The sequence below is a fragment of the Alosa alosa genome, chromosome 14 (assembly GCF_017589495.1).
Source record: "Alosa alosa isolate M-15738 ecotype Scorff River chromosome 14, AALO_Geno_1.1, whole genome shotgun sequence".
NCBI classification, from domain to species: Eukaryota; Metazoa; Chordata; class Actinopteri; order Clupeiformes; family Clupeidae; genus Alosa; species Alosa alosa.
The window spans coordinates 13,301,681-13,321,508 of NC_063202.1; the positions used below are offsets into that span (position 1 = coordinate 13,301,681).

Consider the following 19,828-nt stretch of genomic DNA (forward strand, 5'->3'; position numbering starts at 1 on the left):
GCAACCCTGTCTCGGTCAAGTTTTTTGTTGGTTTGAAAATCCTGGAAGAAGATTCATCGATCTCAATAGATGGCCCGAGCCAACCCATTTGATTTCTGTCATTGAATCCTGTCCACTGGAAGGGCGGATACCCTATCTGCTTTGTGGTAGGATCGTACCAGTCCTCCACTGGTCATCACTCTTCGGATATCCACACACTGACTATTGACTTGACTAACTTGACTTTACACTTAAACCAAGGATTGAAAGGAACTCTCATTGACATTTAAGGAAACACAGCCAGTCAACTGAAAGGACAATTTCTTTTATTTTCAAAGGGCCCATTTTATTTTTTAGACATGTGTATTTGTGCTTGGTTCAATTATACATTTGGTTACTAAAGCACAAAATAACTTTAACCCTGGTGTGTGTCTGCTTATTGCACTTGAACTCCCCCTCCACCTAGAGCTAGGAGGTGTTACTTACCCAAGAGTGGGTTACAAAAAAAAAGGCCAATAATTTAAAAGAGTCTAAGCGGTTCTCCTAACGTCCTTTTGCCAGCTGTTGCTCACAAAGGATAAGGCTTTGTGTTTGCCACATTATCAGCACAATATTAAGCTATTAATATTACGATTGTTAGGAAATGGAAACGTGATGAGTTGTTGCTAGCGTGACATTTCTGTTGGTAGCCACCTAGCTATCTTAATGGAATAAGTTATGTTTCAATCGGCATATGCTTAGCAAACACAAATATTTGCAAGCCTCCAAGCACAGATGTCATACTTTAAATCCTACCTGTTGCTTTTCACCATCCACTTATTTAACTACTGTCGCCCCTTGACATGCCATCTCATTTTCCCTCTTTTCTTTTCTATGTTTAGCCCCGACAGCTTTTTTTTGCTGTATCCATCTTTTCCATGAGCCGAAAACTCACTACTCATTACCTGCTCACCGCTCTCACAGCCCCCTCCCTTTTCTATGTCAAAATTCTATGATGGAATCTTATGAGATAGGGCCTAATCTAATATATTCTCCTCTAAAATGTTATTTAACATTGAGGAAATGCAGAAATGATTTAGAAACATACAACAGTAGCTACATATAGAATGTACCAAATATATTATTATGACCGCCGCTAGCGAAGCGGTCATATAGGGATCTAGGCTACATCTCCATTTAAACCAAATGTTTTAGAGCGCACTTTAAGAAATGTATCCAGGGCAGGACTGTAGCCTTAGCCTGACGAGCCAGACCCACATTAAAATGTAGGGTCTGGGCACTCACCGTTCGCAGTGCTCAGTCCGAGGGGCGGGATAATCGGTTGTCTTTCAAATTCCCTGGCACGCAATACAGCGCCAACAGCAACATCCATCTTTGTTTTCAAGTAGCAGGGAATTCAAGCCAAACCGTTGCAACTCTGCCATCAATCATTATGTTAAGCGACTCTATACACGATTTGATTGGCCTGATAGAAGTTAAATTTTTTCGAGCTCACAAGCCAACGGAGAGTTGCTAGACTAGCCCTGGAAGCAAATGTAATTTGCTGCCGTTAGGGTGCGTCTAGATTTCTAGGCTACTGTAGCCTACCTGTTGCACGTGCCAAAAAAATCATTCTGTGCAATGGATGATTTAGGCTACTAACGTTACGTCTGAAACAGTTTTGCCTATGGCTATACATGCGTGAGACTGAGACGCTTGTTTGTTTGTTTGTTTGTTTGAAGTGCTTCTTTAGGGTGTGACTATGAGAGGTGAATCGATGTGCTTTGATTCCAGCTTGGTAGTTGTAGTCTATGCGATTAAAAAGCATGTGTGTGTGTGGGAAGTGTCCAACAATAATAACACTTTCATTATGGCTGCTTTAGCCACAGACCTTCAGCTACAGTACAGTGGGTCCCATTTAGAAGTGGCCACTTCATTCACACTTTCTGTGATTCATGCAGCTGGGTGAAATGTATTACAACTTTTCGCCAAGAGGTGGCAGCTTAAGTCCGCTTGATACTGTAAGCCAGGTGTTTTCAACCAGTGGTCTGCGGCGCACTCGTGGTCCATGAGGACATTGCTGGTGGTCCCTGACCATGGATTCAGTAGTTGCAATGTGGAAATCAGTATTTTTCCCACAAACAATAACGGACGCAGCTCTCAACTTGGCCTGTTAAAATGTGAACAGTCTCGCGACGCATTTCATGAAGGCCCTTTTGGACATGTCAGTTATTTGTACCACTGGTTAGATGTAAAACTGCATTTCGTTTTAGACTATTGGTATTTAATTTGTGCATTGACAATAAGGTGAATATCATATGAACTAAAGATGACTAAAATCGTGCATAGAAGAAGAAACATTCACAAAAATCCATGGCATGACCTCTCTTCTTGATAGCTGTTGAAAACTGCATGGAAATGACCGTTATTGTTTTGTTTGTTAATAAAAAAAAATAACTACATGAATGTAAAACTGATACCTTCTGCTTTCCCCAAATACAATGTAGGCTACAGGTGTACATGACCTTTCATCATTCCAGTTGCAATGGATGAACTATGATGAACTGCCCTACTTGTGATTGTTTAGAAATTTTAAAGGTTTTATAACAATGCTACAAATTTTTTATTAGTGCTACAAATCTATTCACCTTTGCAGCCAGTAGGCTACTTGCTGTCGCGGCCCACACACAATAATACACACAGGCATGCCAAACAAGAATACACAAAAGTTTCAAGAGTGGGGTGGAGTAGAAGATGGATACAAATTGATTAGTGTGATTTATGTTAGCGGAAAGGCTGGACGGTTATATTTTTGTACCGCTATGCGTACATCTAGTTATTATTATTTTATTTTTTTACCATCGATTGCTGAGCCTATATCGCCGCATATAAGATACCCCTTTTTTGTTTCCACTGAAGCAAGCAAGCAGTTAGTAGCTTCCGTGTTCACCCGGCCTAGCCTAGCCAAGCAGTCACCCGCACGGCAACCCACAAGTGTTCCGATAGCTCGATACCGTCCTGTAAGTCCTCCACAGATCGTAGGCTACTCAGCTCTCCACCCCGATCACCAGCAGCAATACAATCGCTCCGCTGAAACAAACGAGACTTTGGGCAGTACGGAGCAGACAACCAAGATACTAATACACGTTATGTTGCTTGAGGCAAAAAGGAGCTACTCACCGGGTGCAGACCAAATCTGCCACCCAGAATATAGCTTGTGCTTTGGGAACTGCTCTGCTGTGAGTCAGGCTGGGTAGGCCACCTCTGGCTTGGCTGCTGTGCCTTGTGCAGTTCTTCGCCTGACTTGTTACCTGTCCTCTGCGCCTGCTGACCCTGCAAATATAGGGAGACAAACATTCCCACACACATGTTCCCCCTATTTTTAAAATATTTAAATTAGGCAGCCTCCTTCCTACAGGTTCGATTGTTGAGTCCTCGTTAATTGTCAGTTCATGATTTGGAACAGCTGTGACGGGAGTATCAAAGTTCACACGTGAAAGCAAAACAAACACACAGCACACAAGACACAAATAAGTGCATTAAAACACTACAAACGTGAATACATGATATTTTGCACACTATGACATATGTAATGCCCTGTATGTAATGGTCTGCATGTAATGTAATGCCCTGTATGTAATGGCCTGTATGTAATGTAATGCCCTGTATGTAATGCCCTGTATGTAATGCCCTGTATGTACTGTAATGGCCTGTATGTAATGCCCTGTATGTAATGTAATGCCCTATATGTAATGGCCTGTGTGTAATGCCCTGGCCTGTATGTAATGTAATGCCCTGTATGTAATGTAATGCCCTGTATGTAATGCAATGCCCTCATATGTAATGCCCTGCAATGTAATGCCCTGTATATAATGCAATGCAATGTAATGCCCTGTATGTAATGCAATGTAATGCCCTGTATGTAATGCCCTGTATGTATGTGTGTGTTCCCTATATATAACAAACTTGTCCTGTTTGACCTCATCAGATGTCCAGTTCGCCCACTTCATGCGGGAGGTCACAACCTTTGGGGAGAAGGAGATCATGATGACCTTTGACATGTTGGACAGGAATGGCAGTGGAGCGATTGGCTTCCAGCAATTCTACATGCTGGTGTGCATCTTACTGAGTAGCCAGGTAGACACACAACACACACACACACAAACTCTTACTGACACAGACACACTTATTGACATTGACAAACTCTTGGTCACAAAGTCATGAGCTGTATATCCTCTGATTTTAATATTCACAGATATCTAAGCGATTTAAGCAAAGCTCAGATTTAAGAACTTTTAAAGCCCAAAGTTGGTGAACATGTTTATATTTGCTACAATTTATTTAAAAACCAGATTACTCTGGAACGGCTAATTATACACAATGTTAGACCTTTGTGTTTGGTAGGATCTGCTGTTAAATTCTGATATATGGTTTGTCATGTGTTGAGTAAAGAGTTTGTGAGATATTCCACCAAGACGAATGGGTGTGGAATTGGGCGCAGAGAATAATGATTACATTTATTGAAAATTCTAAGTTATTATCTTTTTTAACCGTTTATCACAGCAAATAGCAGCTATACTGTAGCTAGCACCATTTAAAAGCTGAGAAAAGGCCCTCTTTAATGTGATATCTGTGTGATGAGTAGGCTACTTCGCAAGTAGATTAACAAAGAAGAATGAATGAATTTGGACGCACTTTGTGTGCCTAGTGTCAAAAAGTGAAGCGCTGCACCCATGCTGCGGCTCACTAGTTATTGTAGGAAACTTCAAATCAGCACCATTTACCATTATAGGCTACTGATAACATTACATGAGCCCTACTACAAGGGACCGTCACGGCCTATGGAAATTCGCCCGTATCTGACTGTATATTTGTAGTGTATCTATTTAGGCAAGACACTACAGTTGAATATGGTAATTTTTTTTTAACTAGCAGATATCACTATGCAACTTCCCCAGTTGAATACTTACATTAACATAAGAAAAAAATATTAGAAATATGAATAAAATAATAAATATCAGAACATGCTGTCAATAGCCTTAAAAAATCGATTTTTGCCATGTTTTTAGGCATAACATGTCATAATAATATATCAATAAACCCTTCTGTAAAAATCTTCTAAATATATTTAGGCATAAGACTAGAAAGGTTGGTGTATGTAAGTGTTTCTGAAGTGGAGATTTTGTGCTCAAAGTGGGAGAGGAAACTCATTTTGAGAAAACAGCATTGAAACACAGCCAATGAGATTCTGTTCTCAGCAGTGTTGTATAAAGTACTAGAAAGCAATACTTGAGTAACAGTACAAGTATCGCACTAGAAAAAGACTTTGGTAGAAGTGAAAGTTACCTTTTAGAATATTACTTAAGTAAAAGTCTTAAAGTATCTGATATATACTGTACTTAAGTATCAAAAGTAATTTTCTGATATTTAATGTACTTAAGTATTTGAAGTAAAAGTAAAAAGCAAGCGGTTTTATTTTGAACTTTTATTGTGAACTTTATTTTGGCTTTCTTATAATAAAGCATATTCAGGGTTCCCATATCTACTTAATCTCACTCATCAAATCAGGCTTTTCAGGCACAATACTCTTAAGTTCAAAGAACAAACAGCATATTTTTAGAGCTGACATCAAAGAAAAAACAGAAACAGAAATGTCACTTTTGTATGAACTTCAGGTAAAAATGAAAAGTAAATAACTTATTTCTTAAAAAAAAAATGACCTGCTTGTAGGGAGAAAATTTTGGTCATGTGGTATGATCATTTCTAGGGCTTACTCCCCAGGTCACCATCTCACTCACACACACACACAGGCCACCTATGTCCAGCTACTAATACGCCAGTCATTAGTCTAAACTGAAAAGGTGTCTGTTCATCTTCAAAAGAAGCTGGTTTTCAAAGTTGCCAGAATTCAGTGCTTGGGAGTTTCAGGCCCAAGACCGGCCCACCTTTTCCATAGTGGTGGAAATTGGATAAATGAAGCAACATTTCAGCTCTTACTATCCTGTAGTTTTTATTAGTACCACGGTTCAACAAATGTGTAAAGGTTATATAATAATTCACTTCAACTAAGAAGTTAACAAAAAATATTCCACTATTCCACAAGTTAACAAAAACAGAAAGAAAGAAAGAAAAAAAGAAAGCCTTTGAAATGTAGTCTATCCCACGCTTCCACAAAGAGGCATATTGAACTAATGTTTAGGCTACATGTTTTTTGCATGGGTAGGCTATATTGTTGTTTGGTGATTTAGCCTACTCCTTTACTACACCCTCTTCTGAGCAAACAAGGCATATAGGTTTATCATGTAGGGTAATTGCTCTTTCTTACATTAAATAACTTTAATTTATCCTCTCTACTTGTCCCTGTAGTCATGGCCTCCTCATCACTAATTTCGGGCTCATCATTTTCAGTGGTCGACTGGTTGATCTGCTGCTCAGTCTCTCCTGGCCTCTTTCTACCATCCATCCTTCCTGGTGCTTGTGTCTACTGTAGGGCCGGCTCGGCTATCCGTATCTGAGAAAACTTTTTGGAAAAGACGGGCTATATGGACCCAATCCAACCAAATCTTTTTGGGAGGGGAGAACTCCCTCACATAGGCTACAACCCTTGCAGAGGCATTGCATTGGTGTCATGCACAGAATGTGGAACATGTCCTACTTTAAGAAAAGATAGGCTAACGTGACAAATGTCAATATTTTTTTCCTCGACCGGCCCAAAAGTGAAGCGACCCACTGGGAATTCTCCCGATTTCCCACCCCAGGCCTGATTCAGTCTTACTCTTCTTGGACTGAACACAAGTCCTGCGATGCTAAATAACCTTTCACAGGCTGCTGAGGCAGGTAGCGGAGTGCTCAGCTTCACAGAAAGCTGCCAACGTACAGAAACATTCCTTGCAAATATGGCCATGGATGTATGACGTTATCTTCACCACTATCGTCGGGGTGGTCGTCTATGATAACGGGAGGTCCTCCAGTAGGTGCTCGTGCTTCCATGGCGGTTTCAGTTGTGCGTCCTCCTCCTTTAGCAACAAACAAGCGCTGAAATAGAGCGCGCAGCGTGCGTAATGCAATCTAGGAGCAGTGATTCGCCAAACCTCCCTTATTGCAGTCGCACACATTTCTTCTAATTTTATGTTTTAGTAAAGACTAACGAAGATGCTTAGTGGAAATATAACGGAGTAAAAGTATACATTTTATCTAGGAAATGTAGTGGAGTAAAAGTGAAAGTTGACAAATTTAAATAGCGAAGTAAAGTACAGATACGTGAAATTTCTACTTAAGTACAGTAACAAAGTATTTGTACTCTTACATTACATTACAACACTGGTTCTCAGCCTAGACTCGCCTTTGAACTTTCAAAATTTATTGCTGATACAATAGCGTCATGCAGGAAAAACAGAGCTTTCCAACGGTACTACACATGATATGTTTCGGATCACGGTCGCGGTAGTGGCAAGGTTAAAATGCTAACATTTGTGCCAAGGTTAGAATGCTAACTGTTGGTGAATTTAAGAGAAATATACAGGCGCGAGTAAAACACAATGAAATAAACACCTAAATGTGTAAATCGGACTTTTTTGTTGTAGTAGTCTGAAAGAATACATGCTAAGGTAGCAAACTAGCCCAAAATCTCGAAATTGGCCAGTGCATGAAAAAACAATGTTTTCACCTGCCATGTCTCGCCTTAAATTGACCAAATTCACCTGCATTTGGCTGGTGGTGGGTGCTAATTTCCATCCTTGACACACACACACACACACACACACACACACACAGATGCACGCACACTCACTGACAGACACATACACACACACAAACATGTGCACACATTCACACACACACACACACACACACACACATGTGTGCATACATACACACATACACACACACAAAAGAGACAGACAGACACAAGCAGAGACACAGACAAAACAGACAAAAACAGACACACACACTCATGCACACACACGCACACACACACAAACACACACACACATTCACACACCACACATATACACACATATACACCGATAGACCTTTAATGGTTCTACTGTCATCTTACTGAGCATCCAGGGGTGTGTGTGTGTGTTGTGTGTGTGTTTGTGTAGCACCATGTGGAGAAGAATTTCATCTTCCGTCACTCCCGGCCGGTGTTTGAGCTGCTGGACATGGATGGGGGGCGGACCATCAGCCCAGCCGAGTTCCAGAGCTCCGCCTTCCTCTTCAACCTCAATGGCCGCGCCCTCACCAAGATCTTCTACGACTTTGATGTGTCAGGAGATGAGGTAAACACACACACACACACACACACACACACACACACACACACACACATATTAGTTAAACATTACCTTATTACAACCTATGACTAAAAGCATGTTAATGTTTTCTCCAGTGTAGCGTGCTCTTTACCAGACCTAATGCAAAACGTAAAAGCATTTCACATTCCACATAGCAGTCACATACCTTGAATGAACTTTATTAGTTAAACAGTTGAATTGAAAACTGAATTGTCTGTAGTCTCCTGATTTCATGCGACTGCTTTAACACACTGCTTTAACAATGTTTTGTTTCCTACGCAAATTAAATGTGAAGCCTCTGCACGGCAGTCAGCTGGTCTGGCATATGCACTACAGCACTTTTAGCCGCTTTCACCTCTGTGTGTGCACGCAAGTTTTTTCTTTACCGGTATCGTTACAGTTTTTCTTGATCGCTTTGATGCTTTTGTAAACTCTGACATCACATTTTCAAAACAGTTAACACCCGTGTCTAAACAAAAGCACTGTGGCCAAAATGGGTCCGTGTAACGCTTTGCAGTGCTCTGTTCTATTTGCAGAATTCACATGAAAAAATATGGAAATAGGCTTAAAAATCCGTTATCCATTCTTTAGGATGGCACAGTAAATGGGTTATTGATGCTTATTTTGATTTTCAATTGAGCACAGTTACGGATTTCTGTTCAGAAGTTAAAAATGTAAATGATGCTTCAATTTTCGAATTTTCCTTTTTTGCGCTTGTGGTAGGACTGAACCACGAGCACCGGGGGGAGAACACCATCTAGCTGGGCCAGGCTAGATGATGGACAAGAGTGCTGCCTGAAGTTGTTTGTGATTTTGACTAATTACTAGAGATTAATAAATACAACTTTGCCGATTTTTGGGAGATGGGACGTTAAACATAAGTCTGGGCTATACAGGCCTATAGGCTACCCCAAGCACTGTTTGACATGGGGCATTTTTGCTTATTTAACACTTTACGCTAGATAGGTTTCATTAAACGAAGACACTCACGAACAGTGAGTAATTTATCAGTTTATCCATTTATTAAAGAAGCCCTATGCAACAATTTTAGCAAAAATGACCTTAATTATGCAGGTTGAGAGTCGTTCTGATGGTTCTACAACACTTTCTGGGTTGTTTGGTGGGTGCTTCGTCTCCCTCTGTCACTTCTCCGCCGAAAAACCGAATATGCAACTTTCAGAACCCGGACCGGGTAAATCCAGATGTAACTCAGCGAAAGTATCCAATCGCGCCTCGAAAATGTAGTCGGATTGTAGTTTCTAAGAAGACTGCAAAACGGATGCCGACTTGGCTTTGTTGCTGTTGAAATTGTAAGTAGCCTACCCTTGGGTGAACTTCGTTTTTGTAATGTGGTTTGATAGTCTCTTGAACAATGTGTTTGCTTGACCGTTTTATTGTGAGCCCTGTATGTGTTTAGCTTGGTTTCTTGATGGCTAGCTTGCTAGCTAGTGGGGGTTTTAGCGTAGCAGTCACTTGCTACCGAAGCTGCAGGGGGAGCTATGTCGTGAAAAATGCGAGCCCAAATCAGTCGAAAACCCAGAAACAGCGAAGGAATAATCAGACCTTCATAGGGCTTCTTTAATTTCGACAGCAAATAGCTTACATTGGCCTGTCCATTGGTAATGCTCATGTACAGTAGGTCTCCAAAGCCTCCCAGAACAGCTCTTCTCTACCTGTGAGACATGAGTAGGACACGTAGGCCTACTAATAAGTGTCAGGACGCAGCAATGTATCCCTCTGCATCTGAAGTTCTGGGTGACCATGGAGGGTGTCCCGTCCAAAGAGGGAGGGAAAAGTCAGGGTTCCACTGTTCCTGATGTAGGCTAGTCATTCTAAAACTGATAGTTCCGGTCCTTGATTGTGATTCACTGAATCACGTTCGATGCCGTTGTAAAATGCAGCATAAACATACACCTTGACCGCATTTCATTTTATATCACTATGCTACCATAACTTGATACAAAAGTTAAAGTAGCTGCGTCTCGAAGTTGCCTGGCAACCATTCAGATAGAGGAAATATATTTCTTGGCGGAAGAATGTTTTTTTTTTTTAATAAATCATTACATTTCTAGTTGCTGTGCCTTTACTTTATGAAACTTTGCCAGGTATTTATGGTAACAGTTTTAGAAAAGCAATAAGCCACTCGAGTCCGTAGGTTACACTGATTCTACCGCTAGCGCATCATGCCTAACAACGCCCCTTAGCTGTTGTAGAATCAGTGTAACCTACGGCCTCTCGGGGCTTATTGCTTAATTGGCAACGTCGACACCAGGTAGGAGGAACTGGGGTGGGATTCGAGCGGTTCCCCTTCATATCGGTCACGAGACGCTGCGTCAATGACGCTATGAGAAAGAGCCCTATCAGGGCGACTGCTGAAGCTGTATAACACCAAGAGCCAATAGGCTCAAAGCACGTAATGCTTAGGACCGCCCCCTGCCTATACACTCCCGTTACGTGCTGTGTGCGTCCTCTTTTTTCCCTTCAGCGCGACTGAACACTCAGAAGCTGTGGAAACTTGATAGCTAGCTTGCTAATCACGATTAGCCGACTTTTGGATTTATTGGATTATAATTTTATTCTTCGACGGCTATGCCAGGGAAGAAGAAGAGGCCGAGAACCTCGGAGAAGCGGTGCTCTTGTGGCACCGTGATTAAACCGATGGACCCTCACATGCGTGGAGTGTCTTGGACTCGACCACGCGGTTCGGGCACTCTCAACAGAGGCAGAATGCCCGCACTGCGATACTCTCACAGGGAAAGTCCTGAGAGAACGGAAGGCACTTTTCCGTCCCAGAAGCTCTCCTCAGGACGGCTCTGAAGACGACGACAATGCCTCGGAGGAGGACCGCGACCATGCTCCCCCCTCGTGGGCGGCTGGCGCGAAGTCCCCTACGGCAAAGAAATAAAAAAAGGGAAGCCCGCCACCAGTGTCCTTCCTCGATGGACGCTGGTGACCGCGACAAATCTTTTCTCCTCGATGCTCCCTTGTCCACCAAAGGACTTTTCGGAGAGGCCATCTCCATTTGGCCGGAGAAGGAGAACGGAGAACGGAGAAGCGCGAAGCCACACAGAAGCAGTCGGCCGCATACCAACATGTGCTACCCCGACGCCAGCATTCCCTGTTCCGCCCGAGAGCCGAATACCGCGAACCTCCAGCTCCCCACTCACACTCCGCGCATTCACAGAGTTCGACACCATACATCCCCCGCGATGGTGAGAGACAGGCGGCTGGGCCACCCCCGCGAGGCAACCCACCCAAACTCACCGTAGGCAGAGGATGGGCACGGAACGAATTCAGGACCGGGACGAGAATGCCTGCTCGCCCAGACCGCGGGCAGCAACGCCTGGCGCGACCCTGACGCGCCGATCTGCAGCAAGAGAAAGGGGGATCAGCCAACATTGCCTCGAGCACGCGTGGCTCTCCCGACCCACCCCTCCTCTCACACAAACCAGAGGCCTCCGCTGTTCTTCCACTGGCACGACACGGCCCTCAGTTCCAAGCTTCAAGTTCCCAACACTGTCACAGCACTTCACTACTCCCTACACACCAGTATGTGATAGCCTGTCAGAGTGTGATAGCCAGTCAGACCCCATTAAAGAATCTGAACGAAAATGTGTCTCCTCTCTTTCCACATCTAGATTATTGGCGAATGGTAGCGAAAGACGCTCCCTGGGTCTTAAAGATAGTGGAGAACGGGTACGCTCTGCAATTCGCACACCGACCCCCCCAAATTCCAAAAAATCATAGACTCAGCTAAGACCTAAGTCAAGAGATAGAATCATTACTAGCAAAAAACGCTATAAGGGCAGTTCCCTCGGAGGAGGCGGAGGTTTCAGATCAATATTAGATTTGAAGACGGAGGTTTCAGATCAATATTAGATTTGAGGAGACTAAACAAAACCTTACGAACATTCAAGTTTCGCATGGTAACAAACAGACAGATCATGGAGGAAGTGAGACAGGGCTTGGTTCATTGGTTCGCATACTTCCACCTGTCAATCATACCCAGACACAGACGTTTCGCTTTGCATTCAAAAAGAAGTCCTACGAGTATCTAGTACTTCCATTTGGAATTTCACTAGCCCCCTGAAATTTTACGAAATGCGTAGAAGTAACGTTATCCCCACTCCTGAAAATGGGGATGAGAATCCTAAACTTTTTAGATTGGTTGATTCTATCATATTCTAGAATACAATCGAAACGGCACACATCACAAATGATCACCCATCTCCAGAATTTGGAATGGAGGATCAATGTGGAGAAAAGTGTTCAGTCAATTCCCAGCCAGACGACGCTTTACCTGGGTATGATACTGAATTCAGTCACTATGACAGCCCGACTATCGAAGACGCGCATAGACACGTTGAAACGGTGTCTAAGTTTAGTCACGAGGGGGCGCCGTCTACCCGCACACCATTTCCAAAGACTGCTCAGTTTACTGACAGCACATGCATCCAGTCCAATGCTGGTTCAATTCGCACAAATTACACCCCGTCAGGGACAGATGCAAATATCTGACAGTGTCTTAAGAACTCGCTCCCGCCCTGAAACCATGGAGAGAGGAGGAGATTCACCTCCAAGGTGTGGGCATAGGCCGCGTTTTGAAACGAATAGTCCTGACTACAGACGCTTCCAAATGTCATATGTCAAGGACATTCGGTAAGAGGCATATGGACGAACAGCCAGAAGTCTCAGCACATAAACGTGCTAGACATTCCTTGCACATTCGAATGTCCTGATCAGATCAGACAACACGGCGACGGTGGCTTACATAAATCACCAAGGGGGCTTACGTTCAACCTCAATGATGAAGGTAGCGAGAGACATATTACTGTGGGCGCAAACACACTCAATCTCGCTCAGAGCGGTCTATCTCCCCGGAAAATTGAATTACGGGGCAGATATGTTATCGAGGGGGTTCCAGTCCCAGGAGAATGGCGACTACACCCTCGAATAGTACAAATGATTTGGCAGAGAATTCAGGCAGGTGCAGGTCGATCTCTTTGCCTCCAGAGACACGGCTCACTGTACCCTTTGGTTCTCAATGCGGGACAGAGAGGCACCATTAGGCGTGGATGCACTGGCCAGTTAATGGCCGGACATGATATTGTACGCTTTTCCCCCGATTCGACTAATCCCAGCAGTGCTGGACAAGGTGAGAGCGGAGAGGGCTTGCTTGCTACTAGTAGCCCCCCGCTGGGAGAGTCAGGTGTGGTTTGCCAACCTGATAACGCTATTGGACGGATCCCCATGGGAGATTCTGATTTGCAAAGACCTTCGGTCACAAGCGAAGGGGTCAATCCTACATCCGTCCTCCAAGCGATGAAAACTGTATGTCTGGCCCCTGAAAGGCAGTATTTACTAAACTCAGGGTTGTCTGATGCAGTGATCACAACTAATCAGAGTTCGAGAGCAATATCGACTCGTTCTCTGTATAGTTCTAAATGGCGTGTATTCGAACGCTGGTGCGCAGTAAGAGGGGAGCCCCCTACGCACTGCGAGATAAGAGTGATACTTGAATTCCTCCAAGGGTTATTTGATAAAGGGCTATCCCCGTCCACCTTGAAAGTATATGTCGCAGCGATTTCAGCATGCCACATTTCGCCAGACACAGGATCTGTGGGCCAACACACGTTGGTGGCCAGATTTATGAAAGGGGTGAGAAGGCTGCACCCAGCGATTCAGTTGTGTGCACCAACATGGTATTTAACGCTAGTGTTGAGGGCATTGATGGGATCTCCATTTGAACCCATTCAATTCATCCCCATGCGCATTTTATCAATTAAAACAGCCCTCCTACTGGCCCTGGTCTCAGTGAAGCGAGTAGGTGAGGTGCACGCCATGTCAATTAATCCGTGATGCATTAAATTCGCGGACAATGATATGATGGTTACTCTACTTCCCAAACCAGGTTTCATCCCCAAAGTCCTATCTACAACTAGTAGACAACGACTTGTCCTAACGGCATTCTCCCCTCCACCTTTTGAGTCGGGCGAAGCTGAAAGACTACATTCACTATGCCCAGTGCGAGCGCTCAGGGTGTATATATCGCGCACACAAGATTGGAGAAACTCGGACCAATTTTTTGTGTGTTGTGGGGGTAAGCAGCACAAGGGACAGAAGGGGCACCACAATTTAGCCAGAGAAGCTTTACTGCAAACTGATTTTCACTCTTCTTAGAGAACGATTAAAATGTCAAAATGCAGCAACAGCATCTTACATAAGGATGATACGTTTTGGGTCCTCTCAGTCTCCATTATCCAGCAGATCTAACTTGAAGGTATGCTACTCGTTTTAATTGGGAACGAGAGGGAGAGAGGGTGGAAGTTTCCAGCTGGCTTGTCATTGTTGGTAATTGATTTCACCTTTTTAATATAAGAAACTTTTAAAAGGAAATCATGAGAACAACAAAAACAACGGAAGGAGATTGCGGAATTATCCAGTTCACACTATACTGACCATTTATAAAATGTGAGGGCACTTTGACATTGGCTGCACGCACTGTGATTTGGACTGATAGAATATGAAGAGTGGTCTTTGCCTTTGTGTAATGGAATTGGTGATTCTTGAAGTCTTCAATAATCCGTTTCCCTTAAACTAAGCATTTACATGAAGCACATGATAGGCTATGCCAATTGAAACACTTTCCACTCAGATAGCTAGCAGATAGATCTTCAGGGCAGCCGTGGCCTACTGGTTAGCGCTTCGGACTTGTAACCGGAGGGTTGCCTGTTCAAGCCCCGACCAGTAGGAACGGCTGAAGTGCCCTTGAGCAAGGCACCCAACCTCTCACTGCTCCCCGAGCGCCGCTGTTGTAGCAGGCAGCTCACTGCGGGATTAGTGTGTGCTTCATCTCACTATGTGTTCACTGTGTGCTGAGTGTGTTTCACTAATTCATGGATTGGGATAAATGCAGAGACCAAATTTCCCTCACGGGATCAAAAGAGTATATATACTTATACTTATACCAGGTTCATAATTCACTTTTAATTGCAAACAGAAAATATCTAGCTAGCATCTTTACATGCTTCTATTTCCACAGGAGAGAGATGACTTGCTGTGCATTGTCCATAAAGACCAAGTGGATCCCAGTTTCTTTAAGCAGGTCAAAGCAATCGAGAAAAACTGTATCGGAACTCCCCCTATTACCGTCGGTCCCGTATATCCGCCGTTTTGCGTGTATTTGTCACTTAATATCCATTTCTATACAAACCAAGACGGCAGACTCCTAAAGAAACGCAACCACCCACACCATAGGTGTATCTAAATTAGCTATGTACCAAAAATGACATTTTAACGTGACTCGTTAGAGCTGTAAACAGTGTTGTAAGGCTGTGTGTACACAACCGCAATGGAATTTTAGTTTCATGACGAGAATTCTCGGTCTAACCGTTCATGTGCCATTGAAACGGCGTAAATAGGCGACCCATCAGGCCAGCACTATAACTCCGAGCGTGGTAAACAAAATTGGATATTTCAGGCAGTAAATGCTCCCGTTAAGAACCAAACCAGATTTTGTTCAAATCTACACACCTATGGCTACTGAAAAATGTAAGGTTCATTTAGCAAATGTTATTTTGAAGTGTTAAAAAAACATTGTTGTTTTTTGAATTTCTGAACAAAAGTGGTGATAATTGGGGGTGTTACGATAAAGGTGTGAAAGCGGTAAGGATAAAATACACCCGTTGGTTTCATGTAGACATGGCCTTACTCTTCTCTTCTAACAACCTAACACACCTAATCACACATACTCTCCTCTTCTAACAGTGGATCTGATGGATATGCTCCAAACTCGTTGTATTTGCTAGTTGGTGGTTCAAAGAATCCGGAGTGGAACCAGTTCAAGGACCCACTCAGTGTTGGAATTGTTCTCACCGTACCTCTCTCTCTCTCTCTCTCTCTCCTCTCTCCCCCTCTCTCTCCTCTCTCTCTCTCTCTCTTCCCTCCCTCTCTCTGTAGCTCCTGAACTACAAGGAGTTCAAGATGTTCACCATGGCCTGTATCTACATGCAGGAGGAGGAGAAGATGAAGGAGCGAGCATCGAAGCGCAAGAGCACCGCCGTGTGACACTCCAGAGGGAGGAGTTCCAGAAGGGAGATGTTCCGACTAATAAAGAGTTCTGCAGCTGCTGCGCTCATACCCCAGGCTCTCAAGCTGCCCTGTGACACACACACACACACACACACACACACACACACACACTTACACACACACACACACACTTACGCACACACACACACACACATACATACATACACACATACATACACACACATACTTACACACACAAACACACACACACACACACATACTTTACACACACACAAACACACACACACACACACATTACACACACACCACAAGTGCACACACACACACACACACACACAGGTGGCCGGTAGAAAATGAGACAGAAGTTGTAGTTACTCCATAGAGTCAGTAGAGGGCTGTGTGGTCTGGAGGAGAGGACCAGACACGTCAACAAACCAGTGTGTGTGTGTGTGTGTGTGTGTGTGTGTGTGTGTGTGTATGTGTGAGTGTGAGAAAGATATATTTAACCTCCTCTCCTGAGAATGGACTTTTCCAATAGACGAAACATGTTCAATAATGTTTAATAATGCCCATTAATGTACTAAACACAATGTTACACATTTAATGTACAACATTTTTAATATGCAGTGTACAGTCTACAGGAAGTTTGGAATTGAATACAAGGTTGTCAGGAATCGTAAAGACTTAATATTAATTGAATACCTTTTTTAATGTACAAATAATGAAACGTTAAAATAAAAACGTTAGGACATTATCACCATAGCCACTCAATGGGTACAAAATATATTGAACTTTATTAAATGTGTGTGTGTGAGTGTGAGTGTGTGTGTGTGTGTGTGTGTGTGTGTGTGTGAGAGAGAGAGAGTGTGCGCGTGTGTGTGTGTGTGTGAGTTAGTGTGTCCCTCCAGGGAGGAAGAGAAAGAGCAAGTCCTGAGGGAGACGTATAGTCTGGAATGTGCTTCAGAAAAACAAATACATATCAGTGTGGGTGTTCGTGTGTGTGTGTGTGTGTGGGTGTTCGTGTGTGGGTGGGTGTTTATGTGTGCGTGTGTGTGCGATTGTGGGTGTGAGTGTGTGTCTGTGTATGTGCATGTGTGTGTGTATTTTTCAGTTATGTGTGTGCATGTGAAAATGAATCAGGTTTTGAGCTACAAACAAAACACACACACAGAAATGCATTAGACCCATTAACACACACACACACACACACACACACACACACACATAGAGGGAGAGGGAGAGATGTACAAACATCACACACACTGAAAAGCAACCTTTTTGGGGTTAAGGCCCACCAAAGGTCAAACCAAAATGCCAAGGTCACAATTTATGGTTACTGATTATGAGAAATGTCACAAATGTTGTTATAGGATATTTCAGCCGGGTCTTTATTCTCATAGGCCCATATATTTTCCATTCATATTTGTTAAGCAAAGGCAAGTCCAGTCACATACCCTTCACCATACCTAGAGATTGGCAAGTCATGACATTCACAGATTGGAAAAGGTGATTTTATTCTGTTGCATAAGAAGGTTATTGCCAAATATGAGAGTCCTTACTCCTTGGATTGATGGCTATAGGTGATTTTTTTTGTTGCTAGAGTAGGCAGGTGAAAAAGTCACTCCAGCAATTACAACATATTTGAACAACTATTAGTAACTGTTTGGTAATAGGTAGTAAAATATTATGGTGAGTTTGCCCAGAAGGAGTCATGAGACGGAAATTAGCCTCACAACATAAAATCAAAAAAGTCATGATGATGCCTGTTGTATAAGAAAATATCACTTATACTGTAAGTTTAGTAGGCTATAGGCTAAATGAAGTAGGCTAAATGAAGTAGGCTAAATGAAGTAGGCTAAATGAAGTAGGCTAAATGAACTTGATTACAACATAAAAGATAACTGATGGTTTTATATTGAGCATTGAGCTCAATGCAAACCCTATGGTGAGGGGTATGTGATGATGTGGGGCCATTTTAATTCCAAAGGCCAAGGGCACTTTATCAGGATGCATAGTATCCTGGATCCATGAAATAACTGTCATTTAAATATAAAAATCTGTCTGCCTCTATGGGAATTTAACATAGGGGTGCCAATACTTATGACCCCTGTATTTTAAGGAAGATTTTATTATTTTAAGGAAGTATTTTATTTATTTATGACACAGTATTAAAATTAAAATTGGTGTCCTTAAAGCTTGGATATTTCCTCATGTTTTTACTTAAGGCAATAAGATCAATTTCCAAAAGATGATTTTATATTCCTCTTTTTAGTCAACTTTAGCAGAGTTGCCAATAATTCTGGAGGGTACTGTATGACATTTTTGGATACATCATGTACACACTGTTGCTCAGACCTAAACCTAAAGCTCTTCTGTCTTTCATGGGCTTCTATGTACATCTCAATCAAGAGTGAAAGTCCTCTGCAGAGAGACATGTAAGCAATATGGAAACCAAAAATAAATCAAATAAATGATTTTCCCAAATAATTTGCTGTTGTGAATATAGTATTTTACATCACACACACACACACACACACATTAAAACGCTAAATACAACAACCACCACATGGACAGAAACCAAACACACTTTTGAAAAAGCTGAATTTTCCAAAGACAGAAATTATTGTATGTGTGTGTGTACGTGTGTGTTGGTAGGGGGTACAGTTGGGTATACTAAGATATTTAAGTATAATTATAAGTATAAGTATATATACTTTTTTGATCCCATGAGGGGAATTTGGTGTCTGCATTTATCCCAATCCGTGAATTAGTGAAACACACTCAGCACACAGTGAGGTGAAGCACACACTAATCCCGGCACAGTGAGCTGCCTGCAACAACAGTGGCACTCGGGGAGCAGTGAGGGGTTAGGTGCCTTGCTCAAGGGCACTTCAGCCGTGCCTACTGGTCGGGGTTCGAAACGGCATTCCATCCGGTTACAAGTCCGAAGCGCTAATCAGTAGGCCACGGCTGCCCCCATTTATTTGGATAGTGTTCAGCAAAGTAGTGAGAGTTTGTGTGTGGTGTTTTGCAAAATGTTTTATGAAATTGAAAGTTGTTGAGGCTTAGAATTAGTGTATGGTTTTGCAGATTTGGTATGGGGTTATGGTATTTGAGTGTGTGTGTGTGTCAAGATCCTGCCTGGATTGACTGCCTTGTCGCCGCCCTGGTGGCCATTTTGCGTATTGTATTGTGTGCTTGTGCTTGTTGCTGTTCCCCATGTGCTCTGTGGTTCCTGGTGTGGTCCCTTTGTCCATTGTGACAACCTGTGAAATGACGCCACTTCCTTGTAAGAAGCGTTCTGGTTTGCGTTTACGTTCATCACAACACGAGTCAGAGAGCACCTCGAGTAACGTAGCATTGTCTAGCGTTTGTTTTTAGTAACACAGCAACATTGCTAGCCACTTACTAACACTAACGGATAAACAACGCATTCCACAATATTCTACAAACAACAAGACAACATAGCACATACCCTTGAGGCATTGGAATGTGTACGAGTAATTGAAATGGAGTAAAAAGAA

At 42.9% G+C, this 19,828-nt stretch overlaps 1 protein-coding gene across 1 annotated transcript in view; it reads left to right on the plus strand.

Moving 5' to 3' along the window:
• The window catches only part of LOC125306861 (EF-hand calcium-binding domain-containing protein 9-like), a 37,209-nt gene extending 20,817 nt beyond the window's left edge, over positions 1-16,392 (plus strand). Inside the window, exons 2-4 of the mRNA XM_048262436.1 lie at positions 3,947-4,095; positions 8,061-8,237; positions 16,212-16,392. Of these exons, the coding sequence (XP_048118393.1) occupies positions 3,947-4,095; positions 8,061-8,237; positions 16,212-16,319 (434 nt within the window). The 3' untranslated portion in view covers positions 16,320-16,392. The remainder of the gene's footprint in view (positions 1-3,946; positions 4,096-8,060; positions 8,238-16,211) is intronic.
• The last annotated feature ends 3,436 nt before the right edge of the window (positions 16,393-19,828 follow it).